Here is a 14,518-nt window from a genome sequence, read left to right as displayed (position 1 = left end):
CGGTGGGGTTACTACTGGAGACAGGGTAGCAGGAGACAGAGTATAACCTCTTCTGGCTACACCAGGCAGCATAGAACCAGCCACGGGGCTTAAATGGAGAACAAAAGTGAGTTTTGCCTTCCAACAGGATTGCCAGCGTTAGATCCCTGGTATACATTAACTAAACTCCCATTAAGTGTAAAATGACAAGCACATTTTATGTTAGACTTTATTTTATCTTAGAGAAGAAATGTCTCAGTCCTGTCACATGGCCAGAACTTTCAGCATTTTGTGTCTGCACATGTATAAAGTGAATGTTTCCTGGTCACTTCATTGTCCAAGTGTCTATTTTTCTTTTCCTTTTTTAGAAAGTATGATTACATTGATTTATAATTACTTTTTAAATGTTTGTTTTATTTTAAAGATGTGGGGCACAATTCAGTTTCAGGTACATACATGGTCAATGTACAGGTGAAGTTTGGGCCTCCGTTGATCCTTACTTTGCCTGGTTTGGGATTAGGTACCCCTATTATTGTGATATGCCACCCTCCGCTCCCCTGGCAGTGTCCCACGACTACCATTCCCTTTCTGGTAGTACCAAATGTCTATTTTTATACTGACACTTTTTTTTTTGGTGTGGCATCACGTAAATTTAGTCATAATATTGTTTACGTTTTTATTTACTTCACATACATCTTGGAAATTAAGTATTAATATAGCACAAACCTGTGATTAAAAATACAACTTAAACTTGGACTATGACCCATTTCTGAAGCAAATGATTTCAGGGTTTTAGTCAATAGAGTTGGAGAGTAAATTTGATTTTGTTTTGGCAAATTTTAGTACTATATTCAACCCCATATCTTAAAAGTAGAGTATACTGTGGTCTTGTTTATTCTAATAAAGACTTCCTTTGCATAGACATTTAAATGAGGCTGAACACGTTGTTAAGCAAAAGTGTTGCATTCAGGTAGCAGTTCATAAGTTAGCCACTAAAGAAAGCTTGAGGCCCACAGTCAAATAAGTGCAGTTCTATGTCAATCGGCCACCAAAGACAGACAGCTGCCATGGGTTAAAAAAAAAGCAAACTTGTCCAGCCCTATTAATTCTTAAGGTCATAAATACAGGCAGAGCAAACTTATTTCCATTTTACTTTTCTATTATTCATTTCCCAAGAAGAGGAAGATAATGTTACCTAAATGCAAAGTGTAAAGAAAATGTTACTTCAATAGTGATTTATTGGCCTCTTTTTTCCAATTGTGCCACAACTCAAATAAGTTATATGAGTTCAGATCTTCTCCCCTCCCTTGTGGGCTATAGTAACAGGTGAGGTCACAGCAATAACCCTTGACATGTTAAGGAGCATGGATCCATTTCAAGCATCAGTGGCATCTGCAGTGCTTCTCTCTCCTGTTCCCAGGACATACACACACATTCCGATTCTGTCTACAGGCTACAGTGTTCACTGCTCCTTTGCTTAACTTCAGAGAGGAACTGGTAACCAAGTACCAGCTTTCTCCTGGGTGCTGTTCTGGGAACTTGGGTGAGTGTGCTGTCATCCACCATCTTCAGAGCCATGCCAACCACTCGGTAGCTTTGCTCATTTTTGAATATGGGGAATCTGAGAGGCCAAGAGCTTAAGTAGCAGAACTGACTCAAGCCTGCACTGTCTGACTCGTAATCACATCTCCTCATGCCCAGATGAGCCTTGATGAAGTATGAGCACTCCAAGCCAGCCTGGAGTCACCTGATCTGTACTTGCCCTGCTTTTGGTTTTAATGGTGGTGTGTTTTTCTAAGCTCTACATGATGCCTGAAACTTTCCTAAATTCATTTTAACAAATATTTAAGGACTATGATGCTCTATCAAAAAATCCTTCAAATGCTTTGTGCTTCCTTCTATCCTCAGCGAGGAGAGAAACCGTGTTCACCACATGCCGGTGAAGCATCCACACAGCTCACCATCATTAACAGGGTTTAGATTTGGGTTCTTGTTTTCAAACAAACAAAGAAAATTTCTTAAACTTTTCCTCAAAGCTCTAGCTTTCCAACCATCTTTATCCCTTTCTCTGTTGCTTCACCAAGGCCTTCTTTTCCTTCTGCCATACCCAGGCCTGCTGGTGCCACGCCCTCTGCGTGGTCCTCCCAGAAAACTCCCCTGCAGAGCTTCTGTCACCTCCTCTGCTCCAGTCATCCCATGAGTCTTTTAAGTAGGGTCATACAAATAGCAAGAGTGCTGGAGGCCCTGGGGTTAGCCCCAGTGCAGAAGTCCAGCTTGCATTTCCCACAAGCAACCATCTACAGGAATCTCACTCCTCTAGAACGCCCTGTATTCCCAGAACTTCAGAATGGCCTCTAATAACGAACGTCAACATTTATTGGGCACGTACTAAATACCAAAAATTACAATGAGCATTTTACATACATAACCTCATCATATGAGATTATTAGTATCCTAATTACAAATGAAGAAGCAAGAGTGCAAGATCCTAAGTCACCTGTATTGTCAACTCCTATGTCTTCCAGAGTATTTCGTTTTGCTCTTTTAAAATAATATGCACAATGTAAGCCTCCAGGACAACCAAAGGGTCAGGCAATATCTACCTACTCTGTCCCAGTGTGCTTTGGGCAGTTTAAACAAGGATGCTGAAGGACTTCCCTGCTGTGAAGTGGAGGGATCACCAGATCCTGAGGAAGACAATGAAGAAACAGGCCGTGGTGTTGCCCAGAAGAGCTGGCGAGAGTCCTACTTCCAAGGGTTACAGGCCCTACTCACAGCATTGAAACATGTGACTCTTTACCAGAGAGCTGCCAGTGGCACCTCTTACTACAGCACTGGCTCAACCCCACTGAGACTTGCTCCCACACAGGGCCCAGATCTGCTTGGCCAGGGGTTAATGTGTGTCCTGTTCCCTCGGGCCCCAGGCAGGGTGACTGCCCTAACACCATTCTGACCTGAAGGCCATGAAGCACACCTCCCTTGACCACATGTCCTCCTGACCCCATGTCCTCCAGTTCCCCAAAAACCCTTCTCCTCACCCACAGTTTGCCCTTACTCTGATGGGAGCTGTGTACTTACCCCGACCTTTCCCTCCTCCCACAGAACGCAGTGTTCTAAAAGTGTTTATGGAGTTTCCAACATTTATAAAATTCCAAATAAAGACATAGCTATATAATGAGCACCGTGATAAATAAACACAGTTTCTGTCCAGGAAATTGTTAATCATTTAGAACATAATCCCAAATGTCAGCCCGGAATTCTAGAGACCTAGGAAATTAGTAAATATTTACTGAGTACGAAATATGTGCCAGAGGCTAAGGAACAATGATAATTAAGATGCTCCCAGCCTCAAGGTATGGATAATCCATAGAGGAAAGAGACATCAAAGCCAACTAGCACAGTATGCCCAAATGCATCCTGGAGACTGAGAGAAACACCCAGCCATGGGTTCCCAAGAGGACATGGAGTCTAGGGATATGTATCTTGTGGTATTTAGACCAGAACGGTGCTGGGTGGCCATCCATAGTAGCCATCCTACTTGAAAGTGTGCTTTTCAAAATATATGTACTTGTATATTAAAACATAAGTTTGATGAATAAATCAGGTCTTAATTCCAATTAGAGAGAGTAGATCAGTGAGCAGGCATGAGAAGACGACACTGAGCCCTACCTGGACAGATGGCGAGGGTCCTGGGAAGGAGAATGCTCCATGCAAAGGAACAGCACTGGAAAAGTGTCATAATTACCTCAAAATCAAAGTGCTTTTAACAGTGAGCAATTTTGTTTGGTGAGAATTGTAGGTGTAAGTCTGTAGGGGTCATGATGGAGGAAACTTGTTTTAACAGCCTCAGGAATTTCATTATAAGGGGTTAAACTTTATGTGCTAGAAAACTAGGGGATTGCCTAAACAAGATGGCAGCTGGGCATTCAACCTGGAGCATGTGCTACTGAGAGACAAATGGCCTCCTAGAGCACCTTTGGAGTGATGGCGACATCTGGAGAAGATTTTGTACCCTTGTGAAAGCAGTGACGGGGCAGTGACCAGCAGGGCTAGCCATGGGAAGAGGCCCCTGAGGAAGAAGGGACCCAAGGGACCACATTATCTGAGAGAAAAAAACTGCCAAAGTGAGGGTTGCATTGTGTTTAAACACAGTAACTCTGAGATTCTTATGGTATATCCAGATGAGTAAGGAAGCAGGGGAAGAGAAGAAATGAAGGACGCAGAGTCACCAGCAGGTGTGCTGTTTCAACTCACTGAAAGAAGTGGAGTGAAAAGAAAATAAAATCTTTAAAATGATTAACCAGGGGTGGTGGTACATGCCTGTGGTTCCAGATACTTGGAAAGCTGAGGCGGAAGGATCGTATGAGCCCAGCAGGTTGAGGCTGCAGTAGCCAAGAGTGTGGCACTGAATTGCAGCCTAGGTGACAGAGTGAGACTCTGACTCAAATAAATAAATAAAATTTTTTAAATGGAAGCTGGGTCTAAATGCTAAGAACTAGTCTCCAGATGTGAGCCTTGAGCAGATGCTCTGAAGCCCTGGAAAGGGGGAACTGCTCCCTCCCCTCCCCTTCTTCCAGAGCACACAACCAGTGAATTTCCACATTACTCAAAGCTAGAAGAAGAATACAAGATGAGTGACTTTTTGTCGGGTTCATATTTGAACCCTACAATAGGATCACAAATACAGATAAAAAGTGAAAATAAAAGATCTAAATTTTGATCACTTCTGTGCCAAGCATCTTATGCATCTTGTTATCCCATTCAGTTTCACATCTGATGACATAAGTATTTCTGTCCCATGCACAGATGGGAAAACTGAGGCTCAGAGACTCAACCAAGTCTCTACAACCCATAGGTGCCGTCCTCTCTTCCATCTCTCACTCCATGCCATCTCCCAATGAAGTGGCTGGTCAGATCCTTTCCCAGCATAGTCATTCTGTAGGGAATCTCCATGCCGGGGTTGGTAGCAAGTAATGGCTGTTTGTTCCATGTTCTAAGCAGAACAACAGAATTATAAACCATTGAAGAGTTTTACTTCCATTATTCCTGGAATTCTAGTTCTTGGTTGGTGGGTAGGAAAATGTGTCTTGTTTCCATCAAGCATAAAAAATTAGCCAACAGTAAGTAACATAAAACATCCAGCTCAAGCAATAAAATGCTACCTGTGAGAATAAGACCTCATCACCCTAGATTTGTGGAGGTGCTAAATGCTGAAGGGAAAGCCAGGCCCTATTATACTGGGGATGGAAGAGACAGAGGAGAGAGCAGGGAGAACATCCCATGGAGCAGAGGCATTGAAAACCCACCCAGGAAGCAAGGTCTTGCAGAGACCACAACTACCCCACTTCCTGCTGGTGCACAGCCCTCTCACAGGTGACCTGGCATCAGAGCCTCAGATTCACACACAGAGATGGCAGGACCGATTCTCGTCTGAAGAGGTCTGCTTTCTTAAACACTGGAAGAGCAGATGATAGAAGCCTTAGTTCGAGAGGAAGCATTCTAGAATTCAAGACCAGCCCCTGTGCCAAAGTCAAGGTGTCCTGGAAGTCACTGTATTGTCAGAGCCAAACCTTGTGGTTGCTACAGATTTGTTCTGTTTGAGTTATTTACATTCCCAGTCTCTGTGGCAGCCCAGAGCTGCACCTGACTCTCAAGTCCTTGGAGTTGGGGGGACCTAATGCAGGGATAGGGCTGAGGGCAGTGATGACGGGGATGGCCTCTGTGGTTGGGGCACAACATGGTTTCTCCCCACAGCAGCCCTTACTTAGTATGGGAAGGGAAAGATAGACTGGGGTCCGTGGGGTAGGACACTGTCATTCTCCCATCCATTCCTCTTATTTTCATTCATTTATTGATCCACTCAACAAATATTTAACTGTCACCTGCTCTGTGCAAGGCTTTGGGCTAGGAACTGGAGAAAGGCAGCAGGCATACAGTCTACTCTCCCCAGCATGAGCTGTCAGAGGAGCCTGTGGTGGGGGCAGCAGTGTGAGTCACATGTGAAGAGCTGTGAGAACTCAGAATTGAGTCAGACGGCTTGGGGTGGGGAGTGGCCAAGCCTTTTTGAGGGAGGTGACAGGCAGGCCGGGGACAAGCTGACTGAGTGCACCAGCAGACAAGGGAGGGACTGAGGCTAGAAATGGATGGGAGGCAGCAAGAGGGACCCTGGGCCCTGGCAGGAGCAGACCGACGTGGTGGTGGGGCCAGGCCATGAGGACTCGTCCTGAGGAATAGAGCCATGGAAGCTTCTAGACTGGGAGTACATGGTAGCGCAGTTAGTGCTCTGTTCTAACAGTGTCCAGGGAAGCAAAGGGTGGACGAATTTGAGGAAATTCAGGATGTGAAATCAGCAGGAACTGTGGGAAGGAAAACTGGGGTGGGGGGCAGGCAAGGACAAACCCAGTGCTCCGGCCCGAGGCCATGAAGGGTTTTGGGCTGGTCAGGTTGACAATGAGTCCTGTTTGGGGACATCAAGGCAGCCATGTGCAGCATTGAGTAGGGTACAGAAGGGACCAGAAGTCAGGCCACACCGACCTCAGCACCAGTGCGAGCCTGAGGGAGGGTCTGACCCCAAGGTCCGACCATCAGAGGAAGAAGGAAATGTCGGGGCAAAAAATGCAGCTCTCCCATTGCAAGAGAGCAGAGAGAAAGACAGACTGCAGGAAGCTGTGAGCTTGCATGTCTCTCCTGTCATTTCCTTTTCTTTGCCCTCTTTTCTTTTCCCTATAAAAGAAGACAGCAGGCATATCCCTGCTGACACCAATAGGTAGGGGCCTAATGCCCTCACCCCCCCAGCCTGGGACAGGACCCCAGGGCAAGCGAAGACCCTCCTGCACCACCTGTGTCTGTGAGGTGCTGCTTCCCACCTGAGAGCACTGGGGCCACCAGCGCTGGAAACACATCAAGGAGGAGGAGGGAGACTGAGGCTTGGGGAGGAGGAACGAAACTCCTGCTGGAGAGTGAGCACCTCCCCTAGCATCAGCATGTTTCAAAAATATCAGAGCCGACAGGAGTAATTGCCCCGCACACACGCTCAGGAAAATGAGGGAGACCAGGCAGTGACTGGCTGCCCGGACACTGTAGTGCACAGCATCAGGGTTGCTATCTCCGTAGGGTCCTGAGGCATCTCAGGAAATGCCTGATTTCCCATTCTTCAATTATTTTCCAAAATTTCATTTATTTTATTCGTTCTTATGATGTGTGTGTATTTTTCTGTTCCAGCTGATAAATATCCTTTTGACATGTTTTCAAAGCCTTTATATGCAAAATGGCAAAATTAAGTAAAATAAGCATGTTCAGCTCTCACTATACATTCTGCAGATACAGCCAGAAGTCTGTGCTTCAGGTGAATTGGAATTTGGTACTAAAATATCACACTCTCCCAAGACACACATTTGGCATGCAAGGGCTCGGTGAGTTTCTGTCAGAAGCTGAGTGGCCAAGAGGAAGAACTGGGCAGCATGTGTTTTGTCCTACTGTTAGGTCTGGAGAATTGCTAGGTCAGTAGGCCAGTGAGCTGAACTGGCGCCACGGATAAGATGAAAAGAATTGCACAGAGGTTAGATTAGGAAAAATGTTTATTTAGAAAGTAGATTAGAGAGAGAGAGAGAGAGAGAAAGAGAGAGAGAGGAAATTCACCTCCCCAGCATAAGGGAGGGGGCCAAAGCTTCAGGAAATATGGCCATGGCTGCTTAAGCTTGTATGCTTCTTAAAGCTTTTCTTTGATGGGGCAGGTCGTTAAGGTGATTGGATGGTGGTCTGTTTTACCTCATCACTAAGGGGCAGATAAGCACAGGTACTGCTGCAACAAGGGGCAGATAAGCACAGGTACTGCTGCAACGTGATGATGGAGGTCTGTTTGTGTCATGTAGCTCACGAAGGGCTACTTTATGTGATAGAGTCTACCTGTGTCATGTAGGTCACAAAGGGCTGCTTACAATAGATTAGATCATCTTGGTTCTTTATGGCTGAAGGAAACTTGGAATAGAAAAGTAACCAGTACAAAGCAGGCTTGCAGGGTGGGGAGGGGCAGTTGTAAGATAGCTATCAATAGCTATCTGTGGGAAACTGGTTCTTTCCTTGGCTAATGATTAGAGGGTAAATTAAAGTGAACAGCTAAAAAAACATGACAGAACTAGGCAGTGTTAAAATGGCTGTTCTTTGGTTATATTGACTCCATTTTGGTCTTTTATTCATTCACCTACCAGTTCACCCTTCTCTGTGAAGGATGTGGAGGATGCGTGGGCCCATCCTCCCTCTCTCTGTTTCTGTCTCTCTCTCTCAACAAAACATTCTGGCATCATTTCTGGCACCTCCTGACTGCTTCTGTTCCTACAGCTGACCAGTTCTCCCCATTCACAGCATCCTGGCCCACCCTAGTCTCTTACTGCCCTTGAAAGGCGACTGACAGTGACAACGTGTTACAGCCTTTGAGAGGCCACAGGTTCCACATCAGAAAGGACCCTCCTTTCTGGATTTTGGCTTCATACCCAGAAGCACAGGCTTTGGGAGAGAATCAAGTCCAAGTCTTACCAGTTGCTAAGAAAGCTTGCCAGCATCAACAGTGCAGGATGCTTTCTGATACATGTTTCTTATTCAGCCTTTCAGGTTGCCCCAGAGCAAAGAAGAGTGGTATCAGGATAGCACAAAGCAAAGAAGATAAAGAAGATCAAGAGCCAATTAGGTATGAGGGCCTGTTTGGCCAAGACGAGTGGCAGGGCTGCCAGTATGGGGAATAAATATTCAAGAGAAGCAAGTGCACATCAACAATAAAAAGAGGTCCAGGTCTTAGTGAGCACCTTTGAGATTTCAACCAACTGCAGTCAGATAACTGACACCGAAAATCAAATCACTTCTGCTAATTGGCCAGAAAGTCCCGGATGCTATCCAGCAATAAACTGATAACCATCCACCTGATGCTCTCAGTAACCAGAACCACAAAAAACTTCCCTCTGCCCATGGCAGAAAAAACAGCTGAGTTTACTAGGAAAGGCAACTTTGGGAAAGTTCCTGAAGGTACTAAATATACCCTCCTGAGTGAATGTTTTGCTGAGAGTCTGGCTTATAACAATTGTTTAGTTCTACAGTGCCTGGTTCTAAGGCAGGACTGGAGACAGGGCAGGCCTGGGCTTTGAGCCTGGGAGATGTTACCCTGCCACTCAAGGGGTAATCTGTCCCCATCCCAATGCCTGGGGTGCCTGGACCTCAAAACCCACACTGTAAACCCAATGCAGCCTCCGGAAATTGTAATCTCACACAATCTCTTTGGAGAAAAGTTTTAATTAAAACAAAATAAACATGAGTTAGAGCATAAATTATTAAAATAAGTTAAGATTTATCAAAATACATAGGTCATACAAATTCTGTAGAATGTAAACTTGGCTGTTAAACAAACACCAAACAGACAAACCCGCTGTTTTGGGCATGTGAGGAGCACTCAAGCCAGCCCTCCCCTCCTCCAAGGTGGTCTCTTTCCTGGCTATGATTCACCCCTCTGCATAAACTATCCTGGAGCCCCAGGATTTACCTGCAGCCGGTGTACCCCCCCGCCCCCGCCTCTGTGCCTGCCCTATCCAGGGAGCCTTCTGTGTTATCTTTGCAGCTTAAAATCTTGTCTAGCAGGAACGGCATTTTATGACATCCAGAGAATACAGCCAAACAAACAAATGTTTTCTAGCTCTTGAGAAGAGCATAAGACAGCCTTTTAAAAAAGGATCCCACAAGGTCTCATTGACTTTGCATTTTTTCCACCAGAAAAGCCATGGTTCTGCCCCAAAGAGGTGTCTTCAAACCAATGCCCATGTGTCACAGGTTGCAACTGCCTAAGCAGGTCTTTCTCATACTCAGGGCCCATCATTCTTCACCCAGCACAGACATTTTATTCCAGAAAAACCTTCCATCCACTATGAAATGTCTCTCTGCACGGACGAAATATTTAATTGTTCCACTAGGTGGTGTCTTGCAATGATTTTTTCTTTCTTTCTTTTCCCTTTGCCCAGCAGAACATTATGGTTCTTTTTTTCTTCATGTCGGGTTATTTTGACTTTGTGATAGAGGTCACCAGGTCTGTGGTGGCAAGACATAAAGTGCATCCCCTCTGTCTGTGGTCCAGGTGTCCAGTCCCCGGCTGCGACGGTCAGGGCCACATCACGGGGAAGTATGCCTCGCACCGCAGCGCCTCAGGGTGTCCCTTGGCGGCCAAGAGGCAGAAGGATGGGTACCTCAATGGCTCCCAGTTCTCCTGGAAGTCAGTCAAGACGGAAGGCATGTCCTGCCCCACGCCAGGGTGCGACGGGTCCGGGCACGTCAGCGGCAGCTTCCTCACACATCGGAGGTGAGTGGTCACTGTCGGTGGGGTCCTGACTTGGGCTCATCCACCAGGGGCTCTCTAGTGTGGCTGGTTATGATGGGAGCAGGTTTCAGCTTCCTCGTCGTCATCACCTGCGTTTACAAAGAGATGGCTGAAAACTCGCACACCAAACTAAGGCAGCCTAGAGGGTGGGAAAAGATGAATAAAATCTTAGGTTTATTTTGAAGAGCACAATCTCCTTCAACCCTACATATTAGGCAGTGATTTTCCTTTTTTAAGAAAAATTCAGAATCCACTTCACACACACACGGATACCTGTAGATTTGGTTATTTATCCTGCCTGAAGTTCACAAGAGACCCCACCTGGGGAAGAGGACTGTATCTGGCATGGCAGCCTCTTGTGAATGCACCAAAGCTAATGAGAACATTTCTAAAAGATCCATTCAATCTCATAAATTTTTATTTGTTTAATTCAAAAAGAAATATATGAAATTAGAGTCTTAGTAGAGGCCTGTTGTGTTTCGTGCAAGTTGGACTCTCTCTGAAGGAATAATGGGCCTGTGGTGGAAACTGACACAATCCATTACATTTCACGGATGCAGGGTTGGAGAGGACATGAGGGGAAAATCCGGAATCCCAGGCATGATGCAAAGGCCATGCCCTTTGGGGAGATTTTGCCACAGTTCCCTTTCTGCTGCTCTATCCTGCCTCTTTCTGCAGAAATCACACACTCATCTCTAATCTATCTATGAAACCATCTCAAATGCAGAGTGAACAAACGTTGACATGCAAAGGAAAAGGAAAAAAGGCATTTTTAGAAATATGTGGCACTAAGCCTTCAAATTTTTTAAGGAAGCTTCTTTTCAAGTATTAAAAAATTTCTACTCAGGTAGAAAATTCAAATGATATAAATGAATTTAACAAGAAAAATGGAATGACCTTTCCCTGGCCTGATCTCTCCCCTCCTTCCCCAAAGGCAGCAGTTCCTGTCTTCTTTCAGAAATTGTCCCTGAGCAGAAGCAATCACACAATGGTGCAGAGACATCCACAAACACCACGTTGCCCTGCACCAGGGGCTCCCCTTTCTATACACACAGATCCCTGCATAAGGGAGGCCTTGTCTGTTTACCAGGACACCCCAGGCCAGAGCAGGTGGGGGCAGGGCTTCCTGAGTGGATAGATTCCTTCCCCCAGCAGCAAGGCAGCACTCTCCCCATCTCCTTTCTAGGTTGACTATTACAAAGAATTCCATGTATAACCACATGTCCTTGGGCAACCGTACCTTCAGGTTACATTCCTGGAAGCCAGAATGCTAGTTTTTAAATTTTGACTGGGCCAAATGCCCCCACCCTCACCAAAAAGTTTCTACTTCCCCAAACTTTGGCTATTAATAAAATGTTTTAAAACTCTTTAAAACCCTTCCCATCGGACATGTGAGTAAGGGTTTATAAGATTTTCTAATCTGATGCAAACAAAAGCAGTTCCATTCCCTCATGGAAGCATTCTTGGGTTGGGGTAAAACTAAGCTCTCTGCAGAGGCATTGTACTTCAGAGAAAGCTTTCCTTGTGCTTCGATTTTATCCATTTTATTTTAGGAAACCAAGGTCAGGTGCCGATATGTTGTCTTTACACCTGTCTCCTAGCCTTGGTTGGATCGATGTATTGAGGTCAAGAACACAGCCATCTGTTAGGAAACCGCATCTTGCAGTTTCTTTAGGAGGGGAGAGCTCCCAGCTCTGGAGCCACAGAACTGAGGAGTAGAACCCTGTTTCTCCCTAACCCCTCCCAAATGCCAAATATGTGTCTCTGCTGTTAGGCCTTCACCCCACATGCCTCGGCTCACTCTCTCGCCAACTTCACCTCTGTTTCCGCCCTTCCCTGCTTCTTTTCTCCAAAGGCACGCATCTCCCTGGGGCTCTGGACGAGAGTGGAAAGGCATGCATGCACTGTCTAGACAGGCTGATAGAATCTTACAGGTCCATATTACTCAATTTGCTACACCAGAAGCTCTCTTCTCTAGAAATCTGCAGGCCACTCATTCCACGTTCACTTGGTGGCTGCCCACCCATGCCTCAGGGCTTGGCAGGATCACTCTTTCAAGGTCCCAGGTAACAGAAATGACCCCAGCTTCCTTTGCTCCCCGCCCAGCCTGGAGGACCACAGCTTATGCTGGAAAAGGCCTGCGGTCCCAACCTTGGGCATTAGTATCCAACACAGGAAGTGGAAGAAGGAAGGAATCTCATGTCCTCAGTTGCAGTACCTGTTAGATGTTCTACCTTGGATGGGTAGAACAATGTGGAGATCTTAACACTTGTAAAGGCTGAATCAGAACTCTCTGAACTACTAGCTTCAGGGACCTCTGAGGAGGAAAAGGGACATGGATGTGTGCCACCGTGTTCTGGACACATTGTCAGGTCACTGACACTGTGTGGAGCTTGAGTGTCTATGTGTGAAAGGAAAGCCCAGGGCAGAGGCATGTATGGGAAGGGATCATCCAGACCCAGTGGACCTGTGTTTAGTTTGGTTTTGATAATTTCGGTAAAATATACATAACATGAAATTTACCATCTTAGCCATTTTCAGGTGTATGGTTCAGTAGTATTAAGTATACATATGATCCCTGACTTAGGAGTTTTCCATTTTATAACAGTGCGAAAGCAATATACATTCAACAGAAACCATGCTTTGAGTATCCATACAATCACTCTGATTTTAATTTTCAATACAGTATTAAATAGATTACATAGATATGCAACATATTATGATAAAACAGGCTTTGTGGCAGATGACTTTGCCCAACTATGGGCTAATGTAGGTGTTCTAAGCATGTTAAGATAGGCTTGGCTAAGCTGTGATGTTTAGTAGAGGTATTCAATGCATTTTTGACTTACAGTATTTTCAACTTACAGCATTTCTCATTTAAGATGGGCTCCTCAGGTTGTAATGCCATCAAGAATTAAGGAGCATCTGAATTCACATGGCTCTCTGACCGATCCTCTAGAACTGTTTTATCATCTCATAGTGAAACTCTGTCCCGTTACACACTAACTCTGCCTTTTTCCTCCCCAGCCCCTGACAATCACCATTTCACTTTCTGTCCCTTGAATATGATGACTCTAGGAACCTCCTACAGTGAAATCGTGCAGGACTGTCCTTTTGTGACTGGCCTGTTTCACTTAGTGCAATGTCCTTAATGTTCATTTATGTTTCAGCATGTGTCAGAATTCCCTTCCTTTTGAAGACCGAAGGATATAATATCCATTGCATGTTGACTGTGGTTTTTATCTGCTGAACAAGTTCTCATCTATTTTATTTGGTAGGCAAAGTATTAGTTTTTGAAAGTGTAACAATATTCATATTAGGCAAGAATATAGCTATACATATGGAAATCAAGTCCATGACTTGCCCAGATTGCCTGGGGCCGACTGGTAGTTTTCCCAAACTTTGAAGGCCTGGTTAGAAGGAACTTCCCAAAAGACACCATCGGTATGTTGAGACCTAGGCTCCCTGGACATCTCACCTCTATGGAAACAAACAGCTTTCAGAATCAGAAGCAAAGACTAGACTGAAACAAAAATTGCCTGTTTTATTTTTCCTTTTCCCCAAACTGACAATCTAGTTAGATGATAAAGAATTGCTTTCAAGCAGGTGCCAGATATAAAGAGTAGACAAAGCAGAAACAAATGTCCACGGTTTCAGGCCCTGGTGGCACGCCCAGCCCAGGGTCTTAGACCCAACAGGAGCCTCTGAGTATCTGCACACTTTGCTGAGAAATTGTTTCCATTTTATTTCACAGTAAGTACTGGAGCAATCAATGTTCTTTCTGCATCTGAGGTATTGGACAGAAGGATCTCTTTTCCAGTCCCGGTTTCCTGAGCTACGTCATATCTGAACAAAGGAAAGCTGATATAAAAGGAATAGAAAATGTTTGTCTTTAGGGTTGGCTTGACCTCTCTAGAAAAGCAGTGCTTAAAATTAAAAATCAGTCCTTCAAACCCAGATGCTTTCTTACAGACATCAGACACACATTTCTACTGAGGCATGCCACTGAGATTCAACTAGTTAAAAAAGATCAAAGTTCCCTTGTTATCTTAACTATAGACAGCATGCTTGAAAACACATGCCCTTCATGGCACATTCACTTCTGCTGTTTCTCAAGTGTCGGAGAGTTAAGATCATTCCCACCAGGGGACTTATCCCAAAGGGTAGCCAAGGGACACCTGTCAACCA

At 45.1% G+C, this 14,518-nt stretch overlaps 1 protein-coding gene across 7 annotated transcripts in view; it reads left to right on the top strand.

The window, feature by feature from the left end:
- The window catches only part of MYT1L (myelin transcription factor 1 like), a 273,561-nt gene that overhangs the window by 211,060 nt on the left and 47,983 nt on the right, over nucleotides 1–14,518 (top strand). For all 7 annotated transcript variants that reach the window (XM_021711724.1, XM_021711729.1, XM_021711728.1 and 4 more), the window contains 2 exons: nucleotides 8,579–8,662; nucleotides 10,091–10,312. In XM_021711724.1, the coding sequence (XP_021567399.1) occupies nucleotides 8,579–8,662; nucleotides 10,091–10,312 (306 nt within the window). The remainder of the gene's footprint in view (nucleotides 1–8,578; nucleotides 8,663–10,090; nucleotides 10,313–14,518) is intronic.

This window comes from Carlito syrichta, unplaced genomic scaffold (assembly GCF_000164805.1).
Source record: "Carlito syrichta isolate Samal-C Ts95f unplaced genomic scaffold, Tarsius_syrichta-2.0.1 Scaffold302535, whole genome shotgun sequence".
Lineage (NCBI taxonomy): Eukaryota > Metazoa > Chordata > Mammalia > Primates > Tarsiidae > Carlito > Carlito syrichta.
The sequence above is the reverse complement of the archived record's forward strand: the minus strand, read 5'-3'. Positions and strand labels throughout refer to the sequence as shown.